The sequence below is a fragment of the Strix aluco genome, chromosome 1 (assembly GCF_031877795.1).
Source record: "Strix aluco isolate bStrAlu1 chromosome 1, bStrAlu1.hap1, whole genome shotgun sequence".
Lineage (NCBI taxonomy): Eukaryota > Metazoa > Chordata > Aves > Strigiformes > Strigidae > Strix > Strix aluco.
The window spans coordinates 94647082-94674403 of record NC_133931.1 but is presented as its reverse complement, the minus strand read 5'-3'; the positions used below and the strand labels follow the sequence as shown (position 1 = coordinate 94674403).

The following is a 27322-nucleotide window of genomic DNA, read 5'->3' as shown; positions in this document are numbered from 1 at the left end:
CTGCAGTTAGGTTTACTACCTGCCTTTCTATGGTACCAGGAAAAAAAGTCTCAAAGAAGAGAAATTATTTTAAGACCCAGTTTTAGAAAGTTGGGTAGCCAGCAGCATATTTACTACTTCATTTGGAAACAGCAAATTGAAAAGCAGTGCATATGTAATAGCTGGTACTTGTCAGTTTTTGATACAACTGATAGTATCAGTTGGACAAGTAACTTGTGCACCCAACTGTCATGTCAGTGCTGTTATATCTATAAGAAGGTAGTCTGAAGCCTGAGAGATGGTTCAACAGCATAAATAAGTGTCAGAAAGAAATGAACAAAGCCTATTTTTTTTCTTCCTGTTGAACACCAACAATAGTATTTTGCAACAAATCATTATTAGCCCTGACATTTATAGTAAAGGTCTACTAGCGAATCAGGACTAGAATAAGAAAGGACGAGAACAAGGAGACAAACACCAGCCACTGAGCAAAGAGCAGGACTAGAATGTCAGACATGTTATGGTTAAGAGTGTCACACTCTGGCAAATGTGTTGAGGAAGGCAGTTGTTCACTGCTGCTGTGATTAACTGAGCACAACACACTGGGCTTGTGGTCTGAATATCAGAAGCTCAGTACTAGTACGAAACTGAAATACAAGATAAAATTTTAAAGTAAAAATATTTATTTTTGAAGGTGGTGTGAAAATGTTTTGGAGCTAAAAAATGAAATGTGCTGACTGAAAGAATCAAGGATTTCTTGGTATACAAAACTAAAATCTTTACAAAATATTTATATTCTGACCACAGGAAGAATGTGTTAAACGTTTTACTTACTTTGGATGGGTAAATTCATCCACTAGGACAACCTTTTCTATCAGCTCTTCACCAATGGTTCGGGCCAAATCATAGAAATCATTCTTAGAGTAGGTCTCAGAAGGCAGCCAAAAGGAGATGTCATTGATCAAAGGTGGATATCTGCTGAGTGGCTGAAAAAATGAAAAAAACATACCTTTGTAAGTGGCTGCACTTGGTAGGTATACCTACAACTGTTTTGAACTTGTATAGCACAGAGAGCGTACATTTTAGAAGCTTGCTGAAATGCTTTTTGAAGTGCAAACTGACCTCGTAAACAACTGAGATGCAAGATTTTATACTAGGAAACGTCTTTTAAAGAACCCCTGATAACCACTTTCATTCATTCATTCATTCATTCATTCAGAAAAAAAACCTTGTTTTGTTTGCTAAAATCAGCATTTATGAGCCTGAATACACTTTTGGATCTGAGCTGTTTAAAAGGAAAGAGATCATTTTAACATGATTATTCATTGGGTAGAATTGCACTTTTTAAAAGCATTTTTCAGATTTTTTACAGATTCAAAAATTCTTATCACTTTCATGTATAAAATTTATATGTAATTTATAGCATTCTTATATAACATATGTTTATTATTTGTATTGTCCAATTTCTGAGAAAGTCTTATCAATAGGCACCTTCTTATTAAAAGGTTACAATAAGAAACAAACTTTGGCTTTAAAAGAGGGATCAGTTCGCTTCCCAGTGGTTTTTATAGACATCCAAACATCTACAACAACAAAAAAAGTATTGCCATTAGAATAATTATTAATTCCACAAGTACCACAACAGACTCTTAAACATAAAGGGGCATCTTTGCTGCAGACAGAAAGATCTCATCTTGTGGCCAGAACACTGTAACTTGTTATTTGCAAAAACAGGAAGAGAAAGAGAAACAAAACGAGACAATTATTAATTTTTCAGTTTTGATGAAATTTTCCTGGAGTCAGTGGGTTTCAGATTGTGCCTTTGCTGAGATGTTTCCCCTTTTGAAGAAAATAAAATGGTAATGCTCTTCTTTCATGCCCTCTAGGTCATGCAATATCTTAGTTCTGCCTTCCATTAATGCACTGCAGTTGAAATTAGTACTTTTGCACAAGACTGTTGGGGTCTGCAGGAGAACACATCTTTTCTTATTTTGCTTATATGCACATGACAGCTGATGTGTACACCTTGGTCTATACAGTATGCTATCTCACTCCAAAATGTATTCCACGCCTGGAAATGTTTTATGATGGAGCAGTGTAATCCTAAGTGAATACCTGCTAAAGCAATAAACCTGTTAAAAAGGCAAATTTACAGCATGCTGATTTACTCAAATCCTGTTCTGTACAGTGTAAACCAGTTAATAAATATCTGATAGGGAATACAGTGCAAGTTTTAAATTAATAACCCCCCCCAGTGAATAAAATTGTGAATCACAAATGATTATCCAACTTGTTAAAGGAATAAACTTGTCAAATTAATTCACAACCTGTACACCAAATTAAAGAAAAAACCAACTTGCACAATAAATCCATCACACAAGAGCTTTTGATAAAACACTAATGAATGAAATGTAAACATCTCCTCTGCTATACAAAAGCCACAGCTGCAAATGCTGGAGATACTTCTCAGTCATCAGCTTGATACATGTGTTAGTGTTACATAAAGTTACAGTCCTGCAGTAGACTCCTACATTCTCACCTCATCCCTGTCTACCACTATATTTACCACTGCTGTATTTCAGCAGACAACTGAACACACATCAAAGCTTGCAGGGACTAGTCCAAAACTCACTGAACTCCCAGCTTCAGGACATTTAATTATTCAACCAGAAGATGAGGCTCATGGCCACTCCATTTGGGCAGGTGCCTACTTTCATTCCCACAGGCACAAGGACACTACAGAAAAATAATTGCATGTTCAACTAACTCAGTAATAGTCTAAACCCTGAAAGAAGCAGAGTACCCACAATTCATAGTGAGTATTTGCTATCCATTTCAAAAGAAGCAGGATTATGTCAGGCACATGAAAACAGCACTCTTTTTCCCACTTAAAATGAGATGTATAAAAGGACCCAATGTGGTCAGATCTTGCAAATGTACAACAGTCTGATTTACATTACCAGTGTCATCAAATTCCATATGACCAAAGTTACTCAAAGATGTAATAAACTGTAGGGTCTGGCCCTCCTGGATTATCAAGTCTATAAGAAAACTGATTCTTTGACTCAATCGGTGGTGTTACTAGCTGTGAGAGATGAGAAACCAGGCCTGCGAGAAACTAAGAAAAATGGCCTGAGAAAGCAAAAGTTGAGGCTGATCAAAGGAATGCCTCAAACACTCACAAGACAAAACTATGAGTCACAGGGTGGATAGTGTGGAGGTCGAAGCTGATAAGGCTGCCCGAATAACACAAGATGCAGCTGGAGGAGAAAGCCCTGTGGAGACAGGACGGCTCTGCTCTGGTGCACCTGGACAAATTTCAAGGGCCATCTGTCCAGTGAATGACCTTTGCTTCATTATCCATGAAATGCATATTAAAGTTAACACCCCTCAATATGCTAACGAGGGCTAACATGATCATGCTAATTACATCATCCCATGAAACACCTTACCCCTCCCTGTACATGGGATACGTAGGTATGTGGGTTGACCTAGGGGACGGACCCAAGGAAAGTGGGTATAAATCAAGGGGGAAGAAGAAAGGGGGGGCGCCTGGAGAGTGCAGCGAAGCAAAGATGATGGATGCAAGCAAAAAAGATGGCTGCCTCCTGTGCCTCCTGGAACCCTCGCTGGCGGGATCAGTGCAGAAACCCAGACCAGTGATCTGTATTTTCCCATTCCCTCTATCTCCCTCTTTTCCCTTTCCCATTAAGAAATGCAAGGCATATTGTATTGCTTGCCACAACTTGCTATATACTTAGTCAATTATTGTGTGTTCAATTAGTACATTGTGGGTAGTTAATAAATGTTTGGACTTGGAGACTTGTTGTCCGCTCCACTGGGGATCTGCGAATCTGAGTCACTTGCCTCCGTTGTCTGAGCGGAACGTGACACTAGCCTAGATACAGAACTGTAGTTTTGTGTGTGCACGCATGTGTGTATGCTTGTGTGTGTTACAAAGACTGGAAGGACAAATGCTGAAAACCGTAAGTGTAACTTTTTTATTATTGGGTACTAACCTTTTCTCAGCGCCTTATAATGCAGGAAAATCTTTTATGGTAAAAGGCAAGGTAATATTGCCATATTACATTGTCCCTTCACCACCTGGCTGCAGTCAATATCATTGCAGTATTATATCAATACCAAAGCTAGTATAAAGGGTAAAATTCCTAGTTCTCAAACATATTGATCTGTTTGTTGTAGAGCTACATAAACTACATAACTGTTTATTAGCTACACCTAAAACGTGAAGAGGATAGGACACGAGTCTCCAACTGGCAGGTCAAAATGAAGTCACTAAGTTTGTATTCGGGCACCTGTCGTGGTTTAACCCCAGCCAGAAAGTAAGCACCACGCAGCTGCTCACTCACTCTTCCCTGCTCCCAGTGGGATGGGGAGGAAAATCAGAAAAAAAAAGTAAAACTCATGGGTTGAGATAAGAATGGTTTAATAACTAAAATAAAATAAAATACAGTAATAACAACAGTAACAACAAAATATAATAATAATAGTAATGAAAATGAATATAATAAAAAAGAGAGACATAAATAAAACTCAAGAGAAGACAAGTGATGCACAGTGGAATTACTCATCACCCACTGACCAATGCCTGAGCAGCAATTCACCCCCCAGCCAACCCCCCCCCCCCAGTTTATATAACAAGCACAACGTTCTATGGTATGGAATATCCCTTTGGCTAGTTCAGGTCAGCTGTCCTGGCCATGCTCCCTCCCAGCTTCTTGTGCACCTGCTCGCTGGCAGAGCATGGGAAACTGAAAAATCCTTAATTTAGGGTAAGTGGTACTTAGCAACAACTAAAACATCAGTGTGTTACCAACACTGTTCTCACACTAAATCCAAAACACAGCACTGTACCAGCTACTAGGAAGAAAACTAACTCTATCCCAGCTGCAAGCAGGACAGAACCCCAGCAAATAAATACTGTGGTCCAACATGTCCCACTGTCCTCCTTTCTAAACTCTCCTGTCCTTTAACAACAGAGTGGTATAAAGCCCATTGATGTTGATCCCTTTCCAGGTTCAAGGCAAATGGCAGCTCCTAAGACTGTTTCCTTATGAATTTACAGACATTTTAGAGTCTCCCCTTGCGAGCAATGTGTTCTTCCCACTACATTTTCTGCTCTGCTGTCACCTCCAGCCACGACTTCCAGCTACATTCTCTTCACAACTGAGGTGTGCTCCAGCACAATGCTCGGAGAAGCTAACAAGACACTGGCTGGCTCTGCTGCCTCTGTGTTGGCTGACTCCTAGCACACTGCCCAAGCCTGGAAGTCCCGCTGTCCCTCCTTCCACTGCCTGACCACCCCCTTAGTTTTTGGGGGAACTGAAAAGAGGTTTAGGAAAAAAGTAGAACTGATCCTACCTGAAGAGCGCTGCTTCAAGGTGCTGGCCAGGTGGACAGCACTCAATGCACAGACAACTCTGCACCACTTCTTGGGTCCCATCAGAGCTTTGTCACCACAGTGCTACTTTAAATGTTCTGTTTACTTTCCATTTCAAACACTGCAGTGCACTATCTTTGACATTTTTCAACAGCCTCAGAAAACAAGAGTGCTTTCCCAGTAATTACACTATCTATAGGACTCCACTGAGTCCACTTTGTAAAGAATATTGCAAATAATGACATCGCATTTTTCAGTCACCCAAGGTGAAAGCATTTAGGAGTACTGAATTACTATCATTTTTTTTAATAATAAAATGGAAGCTTATGATGATCCACCCTCAGTGATACATGTTTACCAGTCATTAGTCACACCTCCTTCTCTGGTTAATAAATAAGCCAAGTACTTACTAAAACTGCAAGCTCTTCCCTCTCAGGATGCTAATTTTAGTACAGCAGTGAGTAGCTGGACACCAGTGCTGTACCCTGCTCTGCCAGCCTGCCTCGCACATGCCTAGATATACCTGAGGACTGCATCACTGAAAACTCAGGGCTGGGACTCTTCTACATGGGTTTGTGATAGTTTAGGGCATTCCTCATCCCCAACTCTCTGCTCCACCTTTCTGTCCAAAATCACTGACCATGCAGCAGCTGATTAAACAAACACATGCCTGTTCCTCCACCACTGCAGTTCACAGCCCTCTGTAGCCAGCTAAAAACTGCCTCTCTCAGTGGTTTATGCTAATATATGCTCGATGAAGCACTGCAGCAGCTTGAGGCATTGAGGGACAGCTGTCTTAAGCAGCAACAGGATCCACCAGAATTCATCTGTCAGCATAAAATAGCAAATACTTGGGTTCTGCGCATGTTGCCACACCATGGCACTACTCTGGACACCTTGGCAGCAGGAATCAGTTGGTCACCGTAAGAGTAGTCTCTGTTTGTCCGCACATGGCAAAGGATCATCAGCTAGCCTGGATCCAGCTACCTCACAGCTACACAGGAGAGAAAATACAATACATGGCAGAAGCCCCCACCTCTAGAAGAAAACCAGCTGGGGATAATGCACAGCCAGTGCCAGTGAGCAAGCTGGCACAAGGCCACAGAGTGTCTTTAGCCCAAAAGACACAGAGTGTCTTTTTTCCAAAAAATAGAATGAACCTCAGCACTTTCCACAAATATTTGGCATTAGGAGAAAAAAACCCCACGTTTTCCCAGATGCAGTAGCCATGAGTGCAACATGCTGAGGGGACAGGAGAAGTTTTGTGTTTGTGGCTGTTCACTCGATTCCCTCCCTGATGCCGGCTGCAGATGGGGAGACACAATGAACGAGCGACAACCACAGCAGAGGAAAAAGCTGTACTTGTATTTTGACAGTGGTGACACAAATGCAAGGTTAACGATGACATGTACTGGGTTAGCAACTCCACAGCAGCCAAGCTATTAAAAAGCCAGCCATGCTGTACTGCCATCACCAGTCTAAGTCAGAAAAATATGAGACTTAGCAGCATCGCGGCTGTCAAGTTCTAACAGTCCTGCATTGCCCATGTTTTGGAGAAATATGTACATAAACTGAACAGTTCTAATGCTATGACATATTCTCATCAAAATGAAAGCTACAGTCCTCTAATAGTTAAGCCTTTCTTAATATATTCCATGGTGAAACTACATTAATTCAGTGTTATCATAGGAAATTTAAACACGTAACAGGCATGACATTCAAATTTGCAAATTTACAACTGTAAGTTAGCCCCCTTGCACATAATGAAGTTTCCTGTATTAGTGTGTATGCTCCTAGATTTACACTTCCGTGTTTATGACCAGTGTAGACAAATTACAGTTGCTGCAGCATAATTTTGAATTTCTTGGCTGTCATGGCTTAAAATTTGCAGTCACAATGTTCCATTATAAGTTTTCTACCCTTCCCTTCACCAAATCAATTTTTTTCTTACTTATATATAGTAAATTCTATATATTCATACATGTATACACACACACACACACACATTTATGTGTAAACACACACACATATACCCAAAGGAGGAAATGGAGAAATTTCAACAGAGAACTTCTGTAAAGTCTGATAAGCAGATATACAGATATGTTCTGGGATTAAGCTCTTAAAACAAAAGCAAATGGACCAGTTTGGGATTGATGCACTGCTCTGTCCCTCTGTAGGGAACAGCAGAAGAGTGTTAGCCTCCAGTGGTGCTCTGAGCTTCTCAGGGAATGAATACACAAGTATGATCAGCCCTTTCTGGATGGCAGTCTGCTCCCCCCAACAGAGCTCTTCACCTCTGCGAGCTCACATTCAGGTACAGGGAACATCATATGTCCATGGGAACATCATGTGCTCCCTGGATTTCAGGCACTCTGCTTGTACATGGACCATTTTGAGTGGAAGAGGTTTTCTTCACGCATGGGTGAGAATGCTCTGTCCTTGCCTTGAATATCATGTGAGTGCCTTTGAGTGTCCCAAATGGCTTTCAAACCATTAATTCATTTAATGCGGAAAGGGAAACATCCTTCACTACTTCTCACAGAAGCAAGTGAAAAGGAGGACAGAGCAAGGGATGCATCAGTTTTAAAATGAAGGATGCATTTTTTTTCATAGTGTGTATACCATAATTAAGGACCTGTTACATGGAATCAAAAGGGACTAAACAAATTCACAGTGGACAGATCCTCTAGTTACTGTTAAACAGAACGATCCAACTGCATTTTTGGTTCAGCAGCTCTCTCACAGCTTTAAGCAGTAAAAGTAGAGAAGGATCACACTGTTTCCGTACGCGCTCTGCTGTTCTGCTGTTCTACAAGCATTTGCAGTTTGCCGTCAAAGGAGACAGCATACTTGAGCTGGATGGTTAGGTATATCATAATAGGTCTTTTCTCTTTAAGAAAATTGCTTCTTTCATGGCATTCTGGTAATGACAATATTACCAAACCGAATCTGCTTTCCTTATCTAGTTTAGTGATTTCTCATCTTAAAGCAAGTATGGAGGACAGCATAAAGACGTTGAGCTACTGACGAGAACTGGGTACAGCACCTTAGGTATAACTCCTCTTAGGCATGGCAGCAGTACTATGCAATTAAGTCTTCTAGGGGCTCTAGGGCTGGGGGAAGGGGAACGATTGCCCAAACATTTCACAGCCATCCCCATTTTCTTCCCTTTTTACTTTCTAACCAGCCTAGTTCCTTTCTATTCCTAAAGGTTTTCATTTGTTATGCTTGATGGAAATTTTTGATTTCCAAGCTGTGTTTACGAGTCCTGGTTCTGACCCTGCTCCTTCGTTTGAGACAAGAACCCAAGTGAAAGCTACCACCAGCCACATTTGACTACAGATTCTCCAGCTGACTGGACTTGCCAACACACATTCGTAGGTCGAATCAATCAAATAATATCCCAGTTCCCACTCCAACTAGTGCAGTTGATAGACGTTCATGGGGATGAAAAGGGGGAGGGATGTCCAACTCCCCTCTAGCAATCAATACCTTGAAGAAATCATATGTTTGGCAGAAAGAACAGTTTGTTTGTCAGCAGTAGCCTGCACAATTAAAACAGCATTGGGTTACTGTTCCTCATCTTGGCAAAGCACTCTCTTTGCCTAAAGGCATCCCTAGGGAAAAATGATCATGGAATTACAGAGATACAGGAAGTACCTTGCAGAAAATATAAGAAAGAAAACAATGTTATCAAGAAACACAGAAAATCAAACTGTTCTCAAAGGTGAAACACCCATTCCAGACCCAGGTTGAGCAGGGAGGTGCCATGGGAGACAGACTGTCTTTCTAGGTAAGACTCAGCCTACAATGTAGGATGAAGCGGCTAAAGCCCCCTGGCAGGAACTGCAGCTTTGTGCCTGGCCAAATCTGTGAACCAGATCCCACTCTGCTGTGTGGTGCATGCCACCAGCTGAGCTCTGTCCTCTCCCCACCTATGCTAAGCCCTATGGGGCCTTGTTGAAGGTAAGAGTTTCTCTCTCAAGCCATATTACAGGTTCCCTGAAGGTGCAAAACAAGACTTAATTGCTTATATTCTGCCTAAGTGTTCACCACATAGCTCTCCTTATCATCTCCTTTAGTCACTTTTTCCAATGCTAGTGAAGCACCTTTGAATAGAGAAAAACCCCAAAGACTCATCACAAATGCATGCACTTGTGTACATGCACAAGAACAAATACAACCTTTCTTGCACGTTAAAAGTTGCAGCTTGTTATGGAGGAGCCTGCCTGACAAAGGAAAGTCGATACCTAGTATGACACTGAAAAATTAAGAAGGGTAATAGCCAATGAAAAGATTAAACTTCTTAAATAAGCTTCTCCACCTTTTCCAAGCACCAGAAAGAATGCACAAGAGGACTGGTGCTGTGGCAGAACGAGTGAATAGAAAGCTTGTCGTTAAACATGTTTATCCAAAAGTAATTCTAGTTATTAAGCCTCTGCAGTCCCACCAGGAAGGGACACTGTTCTCTTACGCACAACGTTATTTTAAATTGCAAGCATTTTATTTTAAAGTCAAGCACATTTAAATTTGTCATGGACAATGCTCCAAGTTTAAAGCCACAATACACTTCTGAGTGCAAATATGTATTTTAAACTGACCTGTGGTCAAAAAACCAAGAAACAACACATGACTTTTGAGATGCTTTCCAGACACAAAAAGATCACTTCTATTGCCACTGAAAAGGTTATTTTTACATGATTAGTAAGGAATTGAAAAGGTGCAGGAAAGACATAAAAAAATGAAAGGATTGACCTAATACTATTACAAGTAGGGTTGTTGCAGTATACACAGCAGAGAGATCCAGATACCCACGCACTTGGACATTTGGATATGCTTTGCCACTTGTGATCTGATTATAAAAACCACCAAAAGATAAATATAAATGATTCCTAAATACCAGTGATGGACTTTCTGCTCTGTGCTTGACTAGTCAAAAATAACTTCTCATTTCCATATGTCCTGGTTTAACCAGGATAGGGTTAAGTTTCCCCAGCAGTGGGGGGGAGCTCTAGCCGGGTTATTCAGATACCATGCGGACGTCACATCCTGGCACGTCACATTTCCTGGCGCGGGAGCGCGGTGCACGCATGGTTTTGTACATCTGCTCCTCTCACTGCTATATTGGTAGCTATTTTGCTCTGTTCATTGCTATCACTATTACTGTTATTGTTATCGTTGTTGTTTGTTGTGTTGCTATTGCACTGTTGTATTAAACCTTCCCTTATTTCAGTCTTGGGGCTTTCTATTTCACTCCCTTTGTGGGGGAGGGGCAGCGGCCGCGTGGTCTCAGACCCCGGCAGGGGCTAAACTATTACACCATAGAACAGATAGGACTCACAGGGAGAACCATCAAAAGGGATGTGTCTCTAGTACTCACTCCCACATCTCAGCTTTTTACAACCCCTTTTTGAAAGCACCAGGGTGAAGAAGAGATTTAGTCTGACATGTTCCTATAGAAGTTCTAGGTCTACTGTGGAAAAATATACATTCTCCTCATGCTTCTTCCCAACCTCCCAGTTGATGGCCTGCTGAGCTAGCTGGTTTCACAGTGCTAATCTTCTCCCATTTCAAACACACTTATATCACTGCAAAATAACTAAAAGCCAATAAATGCCTTTTCTGGTATCACTTTCCCATTTGAGCAGTTGCTACCCGAGAACTGTTGGGAAACAAAGGGCAACAGATGGGCCAATCTATTTATTACGTTGTGGTGTCATCTATAGAAAGCAAGCTTGTGTCCTGAGAAAAGGAATCCAGTGATTTGGAATCACCAAAATGGCAAAGCGTATTCTCACACCAAACCTAATAATCAACACTTAGGAATGTCTTTTGCACAGGCTGTCCATATTCTGTCTGTCCTTCCTACCCAAATGTCCCACCCCACAGGCAGAATCACTCTATCAGGTTTTTTGTGGCAGGGATAATAAGGGAGAGGAGACACAAACCATCAATGAATAAAGACTCTACGTAACAATCCTGCACTTTCCTAAAAAAGTATCTACCATGCCTGTAAAGAACAGGCGATAAACTGGTGTAAGTCAGCAGAAACCCAACTTCTCAACAGATACTTTCTTTTTCAGCCGTGCTGAGGACTTGCAATTCCTGCAGAAGGCATTGGTTGCTGCAGGCAGTCAGTGTTTGCCACGCTCAGAAGTCAGGTTTCCTCCTTTCTTATGGCTTGGTTTGTATGTTTTTTTCTCATTATGCTTAATAATAATGCCGAGATAAATAGCTCAGTGGGGTAAAATACTGCACACATCAACAATTCATATAAAAGATTTATATCTAAATAAAGAATGCAAGTATTTCGAAAGAGACTGCAGCGATATGAAGATGTATTTCTTCCAAATACATAGCAGAACAATAGAAACAAATTGCACCCAACATTTTATTTCAGCTTAGACGAAAAATCTCATATAAAGCACTGTTGATTATATTTCCTTTTCTTCTCATTAAATCCAACATTCCAGAGAGTTATTGTTTAAATAGCAGAATCTCCAGAATACCTGAATATGGCTTACACCAAAATAAGCTGGCATCACAAATCTTACAGGCACACACGACACCTGAAAACGTCCTTCTTCCCATCTAACAAGCTGTTTGTTTTTTTTTTTTCTCCCCCTCCTAAAAAGCATAGAGATTTCCCAGACAATGGTAACGATGCTTCATATTTCTTGGCCAGGTCCAACTTCACACGATGGCCTGGACATTGCTATGCTACAAAGGAATGTCCTTGTCTTTCTACACTTCTCAGACTTATGAGCTAAGCTGTACCAACTGAGAGACGCTACTGTAGATACTGCATCATAAAAATCTATGCTCCTAGGAAGTTAAAAGATCCCAACTGCCACATTCAGCAATTTACCTGAGCAGATTACTGGTGGTTTTGAAATATTCTTCATGATTTCCAAAGCCACTAAAATAGCTGGGTTTCCTTCTTTACTTGGGGAAGCTTCCTGAGTTGCAATGACTCTTGGCGAAACCCAGTACTTTAGTTTCCAGAATAGTCAACTTCACTTTTTTCCCCCTTAAGTACTAAATTCATACAAATCATAACCTCCAAAGTGCAAAACCAATAATAAAACACTAAGGTAATGTAGCAAGCTAAAAACAGTATCTAACTTTTTAAAGAACAGTAGGTAAACTAGAGATAAACAGAAATGAAAGGCTTTACTTACTTCTCCAATACTTAGAAGGGGCAGAAAAGTCTTTAATTTTTCCTTTCAGGCAGACCCTAAGCATTCCTAAAGCTATACTCTTGTTAAAGAGTAACAACACTTTGGAATAGAAAATGACAGAGAAGCCATAAAGCCAAGAACAGACTAAACACAAAAAGCATGAAAAATACACTAAGCATTTAAGTACACGATGACAAAACGTAAAGAACATTTAAATCTCTACAATCAGAATCCTTGTGCAGAACGGGCATTTCTTTAGCACCTTTCCTTACTTTGCAAGAATCAGAAAATGGGTTCACTATTGCTGATTTAAGAGAACAGATTACATGTGGGAATAATTATGATAACTGGATTTAATGCGTGCAGGAGCAGAAGGATGCAAGCAATCCTCAAAAGAGGTGATTTCTTCCCGCTATTCATTTTTAGAAAATTGCAAAAACAATTCATCTGCAGCATATGCACCCCAAAGCATTACTGACTTGTCACATTTTGGTTTAGGCTGTCACTACTACGGTCCATGCGTCTCTTACACTTAGCAAGATGAAGGAAATTGAGGATGGGTATGATAAGAATAATACAGTTCTTCCCAACCGTGCCTTCTGTTGTTTGGCTATTCTCTGTAGCCTAATTCATATTCTGATCAGAGAAATAGGAGCTGAAAATCAGGGTTTTTTTATTAACACCATGTACTTCAAAAGGTGCTCCTGTTCACGCATATGCACACATGCACCCAGACTGTTCTCCCCAGCCCTCATTTCCTAGGGACACTTTGCAGCTGAGCTGCAATGGCAAATCATGATGCAGATGATGACTGTAGGGGTTTAGGCATGATTTTATAGACCACTTCATCAAAAGCTCTTTGCAAAATGTGTATTTTGCATGTAAAACATTGGCATAAATGTTAAAACAGTTATCAAGTAAACTCATCTATGACAAAACCCATCCTTTTATCCAAAACTGGTAGAAAGAATTAGAGCATATTTCCTACTGGTTTCAAGATATCTCTTCCTCCCACCCTCTTTGTATTTCTGTGGCTGTGTATGCATACCAATACGTACCTGTATCTCCGAAGACACGTACTTGCATAGCATAAGTGCTTAGGCACATTTTAAACAGGAGTTTATTCTTACATCAAATGTATCATGGACACTCACAAAGATGTGTACATGCACTGTATGCATGCAGATATTCAGACTGTGATAATTACCTAGGTCTGCCAGTCAGAAACCAGGGTCCCATTAGGTAGACAGAGCCCTGTCCTGAAGAACTTCCCGCTCAAGGATATTATTGGAGAAATCATGCTGAGGCAGGAGGTACAAGACAACTACAACTGTAAACAGCATGGAAACCAGAATTATTGAGTAGGGAAACTGAGTCACTTCTCAGGTCAGGGCCAAAGATTAAAGTCAAGATAGTTACTGTGCTATCCTCCTAGCCAGAATTCTACTCCCTGAACTATAATTAAACCAATATTGAAAAAATACTGGCAAAAGTGTAAGGGTTACCCTCCTTACTTAGCTACATACTTTTGTAGACAGTAAGACTGAAAGCTCTGAACATCTGTGGATTCCTGCTGAAACCACCAGCAGCTGGTTCTCATAGCTTCACATAACCAATATAAAATCTATTGTTATTTTAGATTTCCAGGTTTACTCCTTCACCTAATATTAATTTAATGTGGGTTTCAGCATATATATCACTGCTGGAAATTGCTCCATGGCTTATTTAAGCACTTTGTATAACCATTATACTTCATCATTTGGGATGCAATAAAGATTGGTTGATATATTCAGCAGCAGAATTACTCATTTGTGAGCTATTTGTTTTAAAGAGCCTCAACCAGTCAAACTGCAAATATATGAGGTTTAGAGATCATAGCAAACCACAGTAACACATGCTTTTTGAAGCTTATTGTACTTTTTGCTAAGTAATCATTTAAATAGTATCAGGTGTACTTTGACTGGGTTACATTGGGTTTTTTGGTACAAAAAAGAAGACGACATCAGCAGCAAAATGATTCTAATGACAGTAACTGTACATTGCAGCAGCATTTGTAAATGGAAATTCATTTTTTATTTACATCATGTTGGGGGTGAGCTCAAAATTTAGTTAAGGCTACAGTTGCTCCTTTTTGTTTAAAAACAAATTGGAAGGAAGTTCCTGGTGGTCTGTTCCCAGCTGCTGGGATTCTCTTTCCCTTGTATTGATGACACACCTGCTGGCTATACCACATTCTCTACATATTTACCCATCATCCTCTAAACTAACAACATGCTCTAAATTCAGCCACACCTGAGATGGACATTCTTGATGTGCTATTTTTTTTTTTTTTCTTTTGCTTCTGCCAAAGCCTTTCACAGGATATGTTGTGAATGTTATCACTCTTGAGGACTTGTGAGAGGCTGGGTTTCTGCCATTTCGTTCCAACTTTCCAGACTATGAAGAGGCAGGAAAAAAATGTGATCTTGATTTTTTCATTTGTTTTTGAACAGGTAATATTCCTTTTTTTAGTGTAAGTATTTTTACATTAATTACATGGAAGGACAATGGCAAACACCTGTTTGGGAAGATATGGAAAGCCCAATTTGAAATTCACAGGACACATCTACAGACTTAGTGGCCTTTGGATCTCATGAGCATTGCACAGTCGTATTTCACTTGGGAGGCCACCATTGGAATCTAAGTGACAAAAAACTTTCAACAAAAACAGCTGTATGTCTTCACCTAAGTTACACTGTTCTTTCTTCTCTAGTCCCCTGGTTTTATCCTGCCTCCAAAAAGAAAACTGCTGTCTCCTCAGTTGTGCTGAGGGCGTGGGGCAACACTGAGAAGTGGATCAGGGAACTGATATGGCTTTAAGGAACCACAGAGGAAAAAAGGTCCCTGATCCACCTCACAGTGCAGCCACATAAGCAGCTGCTGGGGTAAACTGAACAGCAGAGCAGAATAGTACATGGGAACATGGGTATGTGGGAAGGAACAAATATTACACTTTTCATCCAGACACTGTGAGAACCAAGGCTCTGGGAACAAGTGGTACAGAGCAGTCATAAAACTACCAACATCCTTCAAACGGGGAGAAGCTTCAGCCACTGTCTCTGACTGGACCTGCAGTCAAAAGAGAGGACATCTTCCAGGCGGACACACTGGTATTTCACATTGCAAGCTTCCAAAAACCCCCGTGGCACTCTCTAGGTTTGTTAGTAAAGCCCTGAACTTCCCACATAGCTGAGAATTTGAGGAAACACATAATTACATCCAGGTTTTAGAATTACCTGCCATGTCATAAAAACTCTATTTGTGATTTAACTGTGTGTTAGCATAAAAAACTGAAAGTAAGGATGAAATATTTTGTTCTTTGTACATGTATACACATATACTTCACCCACTCTAAACAAATTTCAACTGGGACAGTTGTACACAATGCAGAAAACTCATCCAGAAAGAACAGCTCAAACTAACTATTTTGCTTTAACTCACCACCAGCAAGACCAATTCTGCTATTGGCATGTGACAACTTAACGGAGGTAAACATGAGAGTTTTCAAATATTCTAAGACTGTGAAAACAACCTAGAATTACTTAAAGTATTTTCAAGAACATAGGTGAAGGAGTGGAAAAGAACTATGTTTTTGCTAGTTAATACCATAGGCTTCTCTGTACATCTGACTATTATCAAGGTGGCTGCTAGATGGATGACATGGATTTGCTTTGCCCTTTGGTACTCCAGCAGACAACAGATGGAGATATTACATAAGATAAATATCACTATCTAATCTAAGTACAAAGGGCTATTGACATTTTTCCAAGTACAAGCGGAAAGAAATTAAACTATTGCTGATTCGTCCAGGTTCAACGGGAGGCTATCAGTAAGAGTAGATTGCAGTGGGTGGGTGGAGGGATGGAAACCGGGTATGTGTGAAAACCTGCATCATCAGTATTAGCTCAAAGGGTAGCAGCTGGATTGTTGGGAACCACATGCCCCGTCAGTGGTTATTTTTACCAAGAGTTTCAGTAATGTCATCTTAGTGCAGCCTTAGTCATGGGCCTGGGTTCTGGCACACTAAGTGTTTCACAAACCCAGAATCAAAATGTGGAGTCCCGTGATGGTTCCTGCCCCTAAAGGCTGATGTGCTAACTGTAAGACATATGACAAGCAGATGAAGGCTCGAGGTAGAGTCCACTGGAACCATGAAATGAAACTCAGAAATAACAGACAGGTCTCAGCTTTTCACCACCTCAGACATCTGCTGCCAGCTGTTTTGGTAGACATTGCAAGAAATCGGGAGTTTGTGAAGGAGAGGATTGAAGGAGAACAGGAAAGTGAATATCACAGAGAGCTCCTCCCCAGTGTGAGAAGCAATATCAGAAAAAACCCAAAATGCTCACGTGGACACTTAACAAGTGAGAAGAAATGTTGAAATCACTGTCCAGTTTGATGCAGGCATCAGTTTCTGCATAAGGACTAAGAGCTGCTAGGTGAGAACAGGCTATTAAGAGCCTTGACAGTGAAGAAAAGCAACATCTCCTTGATAAGCCACACAAGGGATAACAAGAAAACATGCAAAAAGAACTCAGTTCTGCTGAGAAGGACCTGGGGGCTCCTGGTGGACAGCAACTGAGCACCCTGGAAGCAAAGAAGGCCAAGAGTATCCTGGGCGGTATCAACAGGATCGAGGGAGTGATCATTCCTCTTTACTCAGTGCTCCTTAGACTGCATCTAGAGTACTGCATCCACTTTTGCCACCACCCCCCCGCCTCCCTATCCCCCCTCCCCAGCACAGGAAAGACATTGACAAACTGGAGCAATTACAGCAATGGGCCACCAAGAAGATTAGGGGGCTGAAACACTTGCCCTGTGAGAAAAGGCTGAGGGAGCTGGATTTGTTCAGCCTGGAGATGAGGCATCTTCAGGGGAACGTAACAGCAACCTGCAAGTACATATAAAGAAGTCATCAACAAGATAGACCCAGGCTTTTTGCTCCCATGTGCAGTGGGAGGATGAGAGGCAATGGATGTAAGCCAAAACAAGAGAATTTCAGAATGGATATAAGAAAAAACTTTTTCACCAAGAGGACACTCAAGCAGTGGAATAGGTTTCCCAAAAAGCTTGTGCAGTTTCCATCTTCGGAAAGTTTCAAAATCCAACTGGCTAATGTCCTGAGCAACCTGGGCTGACCTCAGAGCTGACCCTACTTTGAGGAGGAGGTGGGTCTAGAGATCTCCTGAGGTCCCTTCCAACCTGAATTAGCCTTAGATTCTAAGACTATGAATAATGAAAGCCAAGGTAAAGATGTGGCAGGAAGATGAGACAGGGTACTCTTTTGATCCCCATATTGCTGTTCCTAGCACACTGAACTAATACAGGAAACACTCTTCAACACTTTCCATATCTGCACTTCTGTACAATGTCAGACACAACCTCTCTTTTAAACAAAACACAGCATCTATAGAACCAGTAGTTGTGGTAAGTATCCTCACTCGGGTTTTACTTGGGGAAATAAAAAGCTAAGAATAGCCAGAGAAAGAAAGCACTGAATGTGTTTGGAAAATTCATTACCTTGACAGGCTGAGCACACAGGTTCAGTTGTGCTCCAGTGAAATTGTGTGTGTGTCTGAGCATCTGTTTATTATATCTTATGATAGAAAAGCCACTATATTACTCATTTGCAGTTCACTGGTTATGTAAGCTGCTTATTTTTTTAAAACTGGACTTAAAAGTCCACAAAATCAAATTAGGATAGGATAGCATTGGATATACCAGTTTTCATCACTCCTTTTGTTGAGGTACGCCTGAGTTTTGGAGAGCTGCTATAAATGTTTCAATCATTGCTCTCAGACAACACATTTCTTGCTTTCAACACCACCCCCCACCCCCAACCTAAGAGTGATGATAATACTTTAAAGTGCAGAATTGCTTTGATGGCTTGTGGTCATTATTTTTGTGGGCATTCATACTTCTTGATTTTTCAAAAGGAGATCAAGAGTAGGTTATACAGTACAAAGTCTGGGAATACTTTCTGATTGATTTAGAAAGAGACTTTTGCACCAGTCTCAACAGTTTTTTGTCTTAAACCTACTCTCCTTTTCTGAGAGAAAAGAGACTCTCCTCTTCCCACCTCACCCCCCCATCTTGTTTAAACTTTCTCTGTTTGCCCCCAGAATTTTTCATATTGCCCCCAATGCCCAAAGTACAGGTCTTCTCTCTTCCACCTTCCTCTTACTTTGTCTTATCTCAGTGGTTTGGGCTTTTTGTATCCAGTCTCATGTGACTGTCCATCCACTCACTCACTCTTAATTTCTGAGCCCCTATTTTCTGTTTTCCTTCCCATGTTTTCAGCCAATTGTCTTTAGTTGAGAATGGGAATTCAAGTCCTGTTTACTCTCCAGATGCTTCCTTGTTGACCTTCTTTACCCAAGTGTTGATCAGTAAAACTGGCTTGCATCAAAGAATTTACAAATTAAGTTTGTGGTTTGCCAGATTAAACTCTTATTGCTAATAACAGCCATTTTGAAAGTTTCCTCTGCTTCAGCCCTGCAAGGCACTGATCACTCTCAGTTGGATCCCAGGAAGTATGAAGATCTCTGATCTGAAACTATTTAGGCATTTAGGTTATGTTTGACTGGACACAGGAACTATCCCATTGATTTAAATGGGACTACTCGCAAGTTTAAAGCTCAGCATGTGCTTCAGTACTTTGCCTGACAGAGGCCAGAGGGCTCGGGTTCCCAGAGCTTCAATACCAGCACTGGCTACCGACAATACAAGATACAATGTTCTGATGAGAAAAGACATGATGATCAGTGATTTCTAATCCAATTGTGCAGCTTAGTGAAGCATCTCTGCAACAAAGAAGATATTTTTGCCTTCTTCCCATGGCTATGCAACACTAAAAAAAGGAGTTCCACAATGTTCTTCAGAGTATACAGACAAACCTGAGATGATATACAGCACTGTAAAGGTTTTATTGACATTCATTTAAGATGATCTACGTAAGTCACTCATAAGAAATTCAACCTTCCCAAAGTCATGCCAATAAAATGTTTATGCTACACCATCATCTATTCTCTGTTGTACCTCCACATGCATACGCACACACATTATATATCTTCAATTACAGTAAAACTAATTAGACAATAAATCACAGTTGAGGCTGTACCTCATTTGTTCAGACATCCAAGTTAAATTTACATACTAATGGTTGCGTATTTGCCTTTAATAGATGCACTATTAGAAAGTAAACATAATAAATGAATAACCATTTAAGCATGGAGTTACCTAATCTTGATGAAAAATATCTAAAAATGTAGCAGCCAGTGAATCTATTTACTTTTTTATTGGAAAATAAAGCTAATCACAGACTGAGAAGATAAATATAAATTATATGGAGTAGCATACTAATGATGGATCAGACAGACCCACCCTGTGCAGTGAATGTAATAAGATCTAACTGGTTGAAATGGCTGACTTAAACACTAGATGCTTTCTTTCTCAAGCATGGAATAAAGGATATAGAGTAAGATGGTTTAATTTGCAAAAGTTTCCCCTTGGACCTGCCAGCGCATTTTATTTTCAGCATCTTCTAAAGCTTCAGGACAGCTGTATGTCTCCCAGCAGCAATTGGGTATGTGCACAGGAAAGATCCACAGGGATGATGACTATCTCAGAAAATTGAAAAGTGCACAGTAAAGTAAAAAAGTTGTACTGTGTGAACAAGACGGTTCACATGCGTAGCAAATAGTGGACACTGGGCTACTGGATAAATCCTTTGTCATTAGAATAGAGGCTTAAATCCTATGGCACACTGAGCAAAGGCAAATGGGACTGAGTGAGACCCAGCCTTTGCTATCTTGTACAGGAGAAAGATGAGCTCACTTTGATTTCTTTTCCTATATAAATAATCACTTCTTTCCACACAACTGCATCTTTCTGAAAATATACTTTTTCTCATCTCTGTTAACCTTAACTGTCCATTTTTCAAAGCAGAGACAGTCTCCTAGTTTAGGGCCACATACACCATTTTGGCTACAGCTGTGCAGGAGGTGAACAGTGACAATTCAAGGTGCTTGTCAACTCTCCTCACTCCACTGCCAAAGGTTACTAGCCCCTCAGGTCTCCCAGCAGAGCTGGGAGCTTTGTCTATCCTGGCGCCATCAGAATAATCCTGGTTAGAAAGCCTATTCTTTTGAGTATTGAAGCTAACAGCTTATTATGAAGGAACGGAGTTTGGGGAGACTGCATGTGCCAGCAGATACAAAGAAGGAACAGCCCCTGGAGCTGATGGGAGTGGTAAAATTAGGTGGTGCTAGGCTTATTGCAGAATATTACAGATATTGCAGACGTGAGGGAAAGAATAAGTAAGCAAATCCCATAACCTCACAGAGGGAGCCTGCAGTTTAGCTAGGAATCTGATCCAGATTCCCTCTGTACCAATGCTTCCCTTAGAGCACCATAAACATGCTTCTGCTTGACCTTAGTCCAGGCCACAGGGCTCATCTGCAGTCAAAATAAATAATTGTTTAAAACAACAGCAGCCACAGCTGCCAGCAGCATCAAATGAAAGTGCGAGGAGAGAATGCATCAGCAGTCAACTGACAAGACATGCTGCTGGCTCGCTGGGGCAGCGAAATGATGGAGGTTCCAGGAACTGTCCCGCCACCAGAACCCATTTGTCTTAATCAACACGTCTGGGCACACCGCACTTCATCTGAACTGTGAATGTCTTCCTTCCCTAAATGTAATTTTAGTTTTGTACCTTTTCTTGAGAGTTGTCAGCCCATGGACACATCTTTTTTTTGGAAGATTGCTGGCTCAGCATGAACCAGAAAGCGATTACATGCAACTATGCTCAGAGCTCTGACAAACACAGATGTAACACAGCATACTAGACTGGATCCAAGCCATTTGTTTTATTACATTACACCTTACAGGTGCCTATTCCTTCTTTCCCTGTTCATCCTTAGCCTTTCATTTCACAGCCTGAGCAGAAGCCCTACACGAGTGATTGAAGGCAAATTACCAGCCTCTGATCCCCCACACTGCTGTGACTTGTGTCAATTTATAGCTAGAGTGATTTGGTAATCCAAATCAAGGCAATAATCTGATCTGTGGGGAGCAGCACTCTAACACTGCTGTGCTGAGTGGCCACAACGGTACAAGCACTGTCAGCTTTTCCCAGCAGTTTTTTGACCTACTGAAGCCTGCACATGTATATTGAGCAACTGATGACACAGGCAAAAGTCTGACACATTCAGGCTGTTAAAAGGCACAAAACATATACTTTAGGTCCCAAGAAAGTGCTCCAATTAAATTCATTTTTGAACAAGAGTATATTTAGCCTAGCTATTATTAAAGGTTACTGCTACATAGTGTGAACTTCATTTATTTGAAGAACATTTTAATGAACAGAAAGAAAAATATTTATGTTTGTGGATAATATTCAGATTATAAGAAAGGATGGGGGGAGTATCCAAAGGTTGAGAGGTCTATCTCAGTTAAGCACATGAAGGATGGACATTTACCCAGGCCTTCTGAGGCTGCAGGATTCAATTTGTATAATGAAAGGCTCTCAAAACACCTGGTCTGCTTGGTTCAGTTCAGTCAGGCTGAAAAGTACTGCATGGCCCTGCATGCAGAAAATCTGACACTTTTTTAATATCCACTGAGATTTCTTACAACATCAACTGGAAGACAGGCTAAAAGTTTTCTTTCAAATATGATATGAATAAACCATGTGATTCATTAGTTATGACTCTTTAGAAAGTAAACAGGTACAGAAGGGCTGCTAACTTGGCTTTATAGAATACCTGAAAAATAACACAGAACAGAAAGAAAGAAAAACTGGCTTATTAACTCCCATCACCTGAGATCTTATGGTAGTACCAAAGATTATTTCACACTATTCGTATTCAAAGGGTCATTAGCACTTTAAAAAGCAATGCCAGTATGTACAAGAAGTATGTACAGTATTGAGCTTGAAAAAGCTCAATGTAAGATACCAAATGAACGCTGGATACAGACAAAAATGCAAGCTTGCCTCTAGTCTCTTTTATTCAGAGACAGAGTTGAAAAATGTAAACTAAGGATTAGGGAGAATTATTCTACCAAAGCTGAAGATGGGACATCCAGGTAGGTTGTGTGTATATATGTGTTAAAAGGGAAAGGAAAAAGAAAAAAAAAAAAAAAAGAAAAACAGGGAAAAAAAGAAAAAAAGTCCCTAGGAAGTGCTTGATACCAGAGCAAAAATCTGTTTCTAAAACATTGGCCATATCCTTTCTTTAGAAGAAAGAAAGAAAAGGTTGAAAATGATCCCTCTTTCCACCTCTGCTGTCCCTCTCCCATACCCCTCATTCTCCCAATCTGTGTATTTTTCAGTGGCCTATTTGTTGGGATACTACAACTGTCAACACATTAATGTGATAAAGTAGTAGTTAATATTACTCCAGTCTTTCCCTTTGCTCCAAGTTAGAGCACAGTGTCAGTGTCAGGTGACAATTTATCTTCCTTGAAGTCCCCCACCTACTGCATCCAACCTTCTGATTCATGTTATTACTTCACAATGTATTCTAGCCAGCACACCTCAACTTCAGGACTCTCTCTACAATACCAGTTCTGGGTTGTAGAACTTTTCTCCTTGTTCCAAGCTGAATGAATGCCAGCTGAAACCAATGCTGCTCAGCAGGAAGAAATGCTTAAAGATCCACCAAGACCTTGTTACCACTCTCTTATTGATGACACTGACAGTTACCCAGCAAAACAGTGTAAAACCATGTGTTCCTAGTGACCCCTGCTCAGCTAAGGTTACCAAACAGCACCAACAATAAAAAAAAATACGCATTTCTTTCACTTTTAGCTTCCTAGAAACCATGCCCTTTCCTCTGAGTCTATCCACAGTAACCTATGCCTCTGTCATTTTCAGACTGGTTCACTACACCTGACTTTACCTGAAGTTGAACATGAAAATGATATACAACTTAGAGAAGCCAGACAGTCAGCCCTCTCTCTGGTTCATCTTCAACATCAGACCATATCATTCTGACAAACTGGGCCTTCCCCCAAAAACCCAGTCTACTGCTAGTATCAGTTTGAGGCTTGGATCCACAATTTTAAAGCACCCAAGAAATCTCATTTTAGTTCTATTAGAGATCAGACTGCAATCTGTAAACCAAGACACAACCTGTGTTCCTCAGGAGCAAAGCCAATCAGAAAGATATGGGCTGAAAATAAGGAGACTTGAGCACTCATTGAAAAGGACAACAAACACTCTGTAGAACAGGGAAACCTACAGGCAGACTCACCTTCAGGAACAGTGGCAAAAGCCTGTTTTCTTTCTGTAAGTGATAACTATAATCTGAATACCCTAATGCCAGTATCACCAAAAAAAACCAAAACAAAAAAGCCAAACCAAAACCGGACCAAAAAAACCCAACCCACCCCCCAAATCTATCCAAATAGTATTTTCAATTTTTGACTCTACCAGAGATGTGTCAGAATTGCCATGAATTAAAAAATGGATGCTGCTACTGATTTGATGTGGAGACTGCTCAAATATTATCTAGGCATTATCACTGTTGATTTCCCCTTTTATATTTTCAATTCTTAAAAAACATAATCCAAGCTGCTCAGAAACAAAGCAAGTAAAAGGCAGCAGCAAAAAGTGTTTTGCTGCTTTAGCACTTCAAACTTCGTCAAACATCTACACAGCTATGTCAGCTCAACTCCCTCAAAGACCAGTGATGCCACCTGACTTGAACCTTCTCGTGCTCACGCTGAAGAATATTACGGAAGTAGCATTTCCACTCAATCCAGCTATGCTTGGTTACTTTGCAACTATGAAAAGTAAGACAAGGTTGCTAACTACAAAAATCGCCTCAGTAGAAGAGTTACAAAACAAACACAAGCTGAGCCTGCACTCTTCCCCCACTATCACCTGGAGGAAAGAGCTGGCATATTGAAGATGGTAAGTCACATTCACAAAGCATTTTGCCAAAATTTAACAATGCAACTCACATTGACTTCAATTAATATAGAGTGAAAACAATGGGAAAATTTGGTATGTGTTATGATATTTGAATGGTCAGCTTCAAACACATTTTTATAATGAAACAGAATTATGGACACAATTCAAGAACAAACCAAAACCATACACAGGCCTAAATCAATCCCTAGTCTGGATAAATTTAAAAGTTAAATATATGCTTAAGTATTATACAGAACAGAGATATTCACTGTGTATCAGCAGCAACTCACATTATCTGGCTGAAAAAAATGTTACCATCAAAAGCTGGATTTTATTGCAGTATACCAGAGAATCATGATAGCTGTAAAGCTGTTGCCTTAAAACCTAATCTGTTAATGGCACAGAATTTTAATTATGTGATATTCTCTAGGGCTACACACACTTCTTACTGACAGAAAATTATATATATATTACTTTACCTGGAATTCTATTTTTTGCCAAATGTGAGGCACAATAAACTGTTTCAGGAAGCGTTCATCTTCACTCCAGAACAGTCGGATGTCTGGGATATCATACAGGATCATGGCCAACCTCTCCAAACCCAAGCCAAATGCCCAGCCAATTTTATCCTGAGCACCAGCTGCAACAAACAAACAAACAACATAAAAATTCAAGAGCTTAAGTTTACAACACGAAAAATTGTTGATAAAATGTTCACCTACTTACCAAGAAAAAAAAAGGTGAACTGTCAAGACAGAAAAGCCTACAAGTAACTGCCAAATGAAAGATCTAAAGGCAACAGGACAGATCCTACTTCCATCAAAAAATGCAGCAAGACTGGGCACATCACTGAGTCCAGGAGCCAGAAGTGGTAATAAAATAAAGCCGCACCCCTGGCAATTTGTGTCCAAAGTTTCAGATAGACTTTGAGAAATGCTGTGTAACACTATACACCTCTTTCCTTTACCATCCTTATAGCTGAGCACTTTCATAACTGATTCAGTTGTGTTTTATAAGACATGTAAACATTAATTTTGTGTTTATAATATTTTACTTGGGCTGACAGACCAGGCCAAGCCTATGAAGCATTTATACCATTACCAACATTTGAGAGGATCAAAATTGCCTCTTCTGAGGCGTTTGGAAGAAACAGAGCAATGGGATGTGAGCTGCTGTCGCATTAGCATCACACGTCCAACCAGGGAACTCCTGGGATTCTGTCCCTGGGAAAAGCCACTGCTCCCACTTACACAAGTCTCTTTTATGCAGCACTAAATATAAAAAGACAAGAATATTTAATACAGAAGAGCTGTACAGATATTAATGATGCAACATTTCTGTCAGGAAAGTAAATATTCATACCTTCCTTCATTTACAGGGCAGGAGCACTGAGTCATTAAACAGGGATCTTTTCAACACCAAGAACCAACTCCATGTTTAACCATCAGCCTACTGATTTTGAAATAAGCTGAGAGCCCAGCAACTCTAGCAAAGGCTCAGAGCTTTTTAAAACTTAAACAAATGCCTAAATAAACATGCTTATGCTGAAAGGATGCATGCATGTGTGACAGACTTGACTCTTCATCAGCAGCACTGGCAGTGTGCTCCTGAGTCATATAATATCGCTGTACATCTCACAGCTATCCAGCTAGACCAAGGCCATACCTGTCTCTCTCAGTATTAAACTCTAGTTTTTTGGAAACTTTGAACTTGGCAGCTTCCCCACCATGCTGCAGGAGGCTGGAGGCAGAAGTCTACTTTCTAACCCCTGTCTCTGCTATCAGAAAGGAGATGGCTCCCGTTATTTGGGCACTGATGACATCCTGAGGCATGCTGTCACTTTCAGTGCTGAGACAAAACAGTCCAGAGTCCTGTTTAAATAGAGGCAGGCATAAGGAGCTTGGGAAAAGAGACACAGTCATCACTTTGATTCCTTTAATTTATTTGAACCTGTCTATTTACCTGGAATACCAGGTCCTCAGCAGAACCTCTCTGTGCCTCATCTGCAACCTCAGCACTATTGCACTGCCACAGGAATTTGGTCAACTTCATGGAGTACTTCCTAGAGGAGTCTGGATATTCTGCCTTGTCCCTTCTCTTGTGTTCATGGGCAAGATTTTGCACTTTCTGACCTTTGAAAGCAGTTTATCAGCTGAACTGTGGAAGTCCTAAGAAATAGAGGACTGGGTGTGAACTCAAAAGGTACCTCATGGCAGAGCTGCTCAAACTAGTATGCTTAGACCAACCAACAGACTTTGAGCTAACCTGACCTTGGAAACCTACGATCCATGCCACACTACATGAAAAACTGCACAATTTGCTTCTGTTGATTGAGTTGTTTTTTAGAGAAAGGATAGTGAGTACACAGAATGTATTGAAATTTGTCTTTGGGAAAGATTTTGAGCTTTGACTTTAAACCATAAACTGTTTCTTTTCCAAGCTGAAAGTACTATTTCTCTCCATACTCTAGTACATAAAAGTAATTATATTTTTATCGCTATGAAGAAGGGAAGATAATTCACTGCAATGGTGTTGCTTCCCCAAATTTCCAACTTGTCTGTCTTAGATCAACTGTCTTGGTAACAAAACTATTAACTTCAAAAGTGCCAGACTTTCATATACATATGGATATTTCTGTAGACTGATTAACACAATCAACCCCCTTCTCCAGAGGTAAACTAGAGCACCTGGAGCAGTATCAGTGAGGGTTCTGAACAGCCACTGCTTAATCTCAACAGAGGTGCTAAACCTGAAACCTAAAGATGACAGGTTAAGCATCAGTGTTAATTAATTCACTGATGC

General features: G+C 40.4%; 1 protein-coding gene across 9 annotated transcripts in view; it reads right to left on the bottom strand.

The window, feature by feature from the left end:
• Nucleotides 1-27322, bottom strand: part of FARS2 (phenylalanyl-tRNA synthetase 2, mitochondrial) — a 255083-nt gene that overhangs the window by 80936 nt on the left and 146825 nt on the right. For all 9 annotated transcript variants that reach the window (XM_074827581.1, XM_074827589.1, XM_074827570.1 and 6 more), the window contains 2 exons: nt 25000-25160; nt 814-965 (listed from right to left, as the gene is read on the bottom strand). In XM_074827581.1, the coding sequence (XP_074683682.1) occupies nt 814-965; nt 25000-25160 (313 nt within the window). The remainder of the gene's footprint in view (nt 1-813; nt 966-24999; nt 25161-27322) is intronic.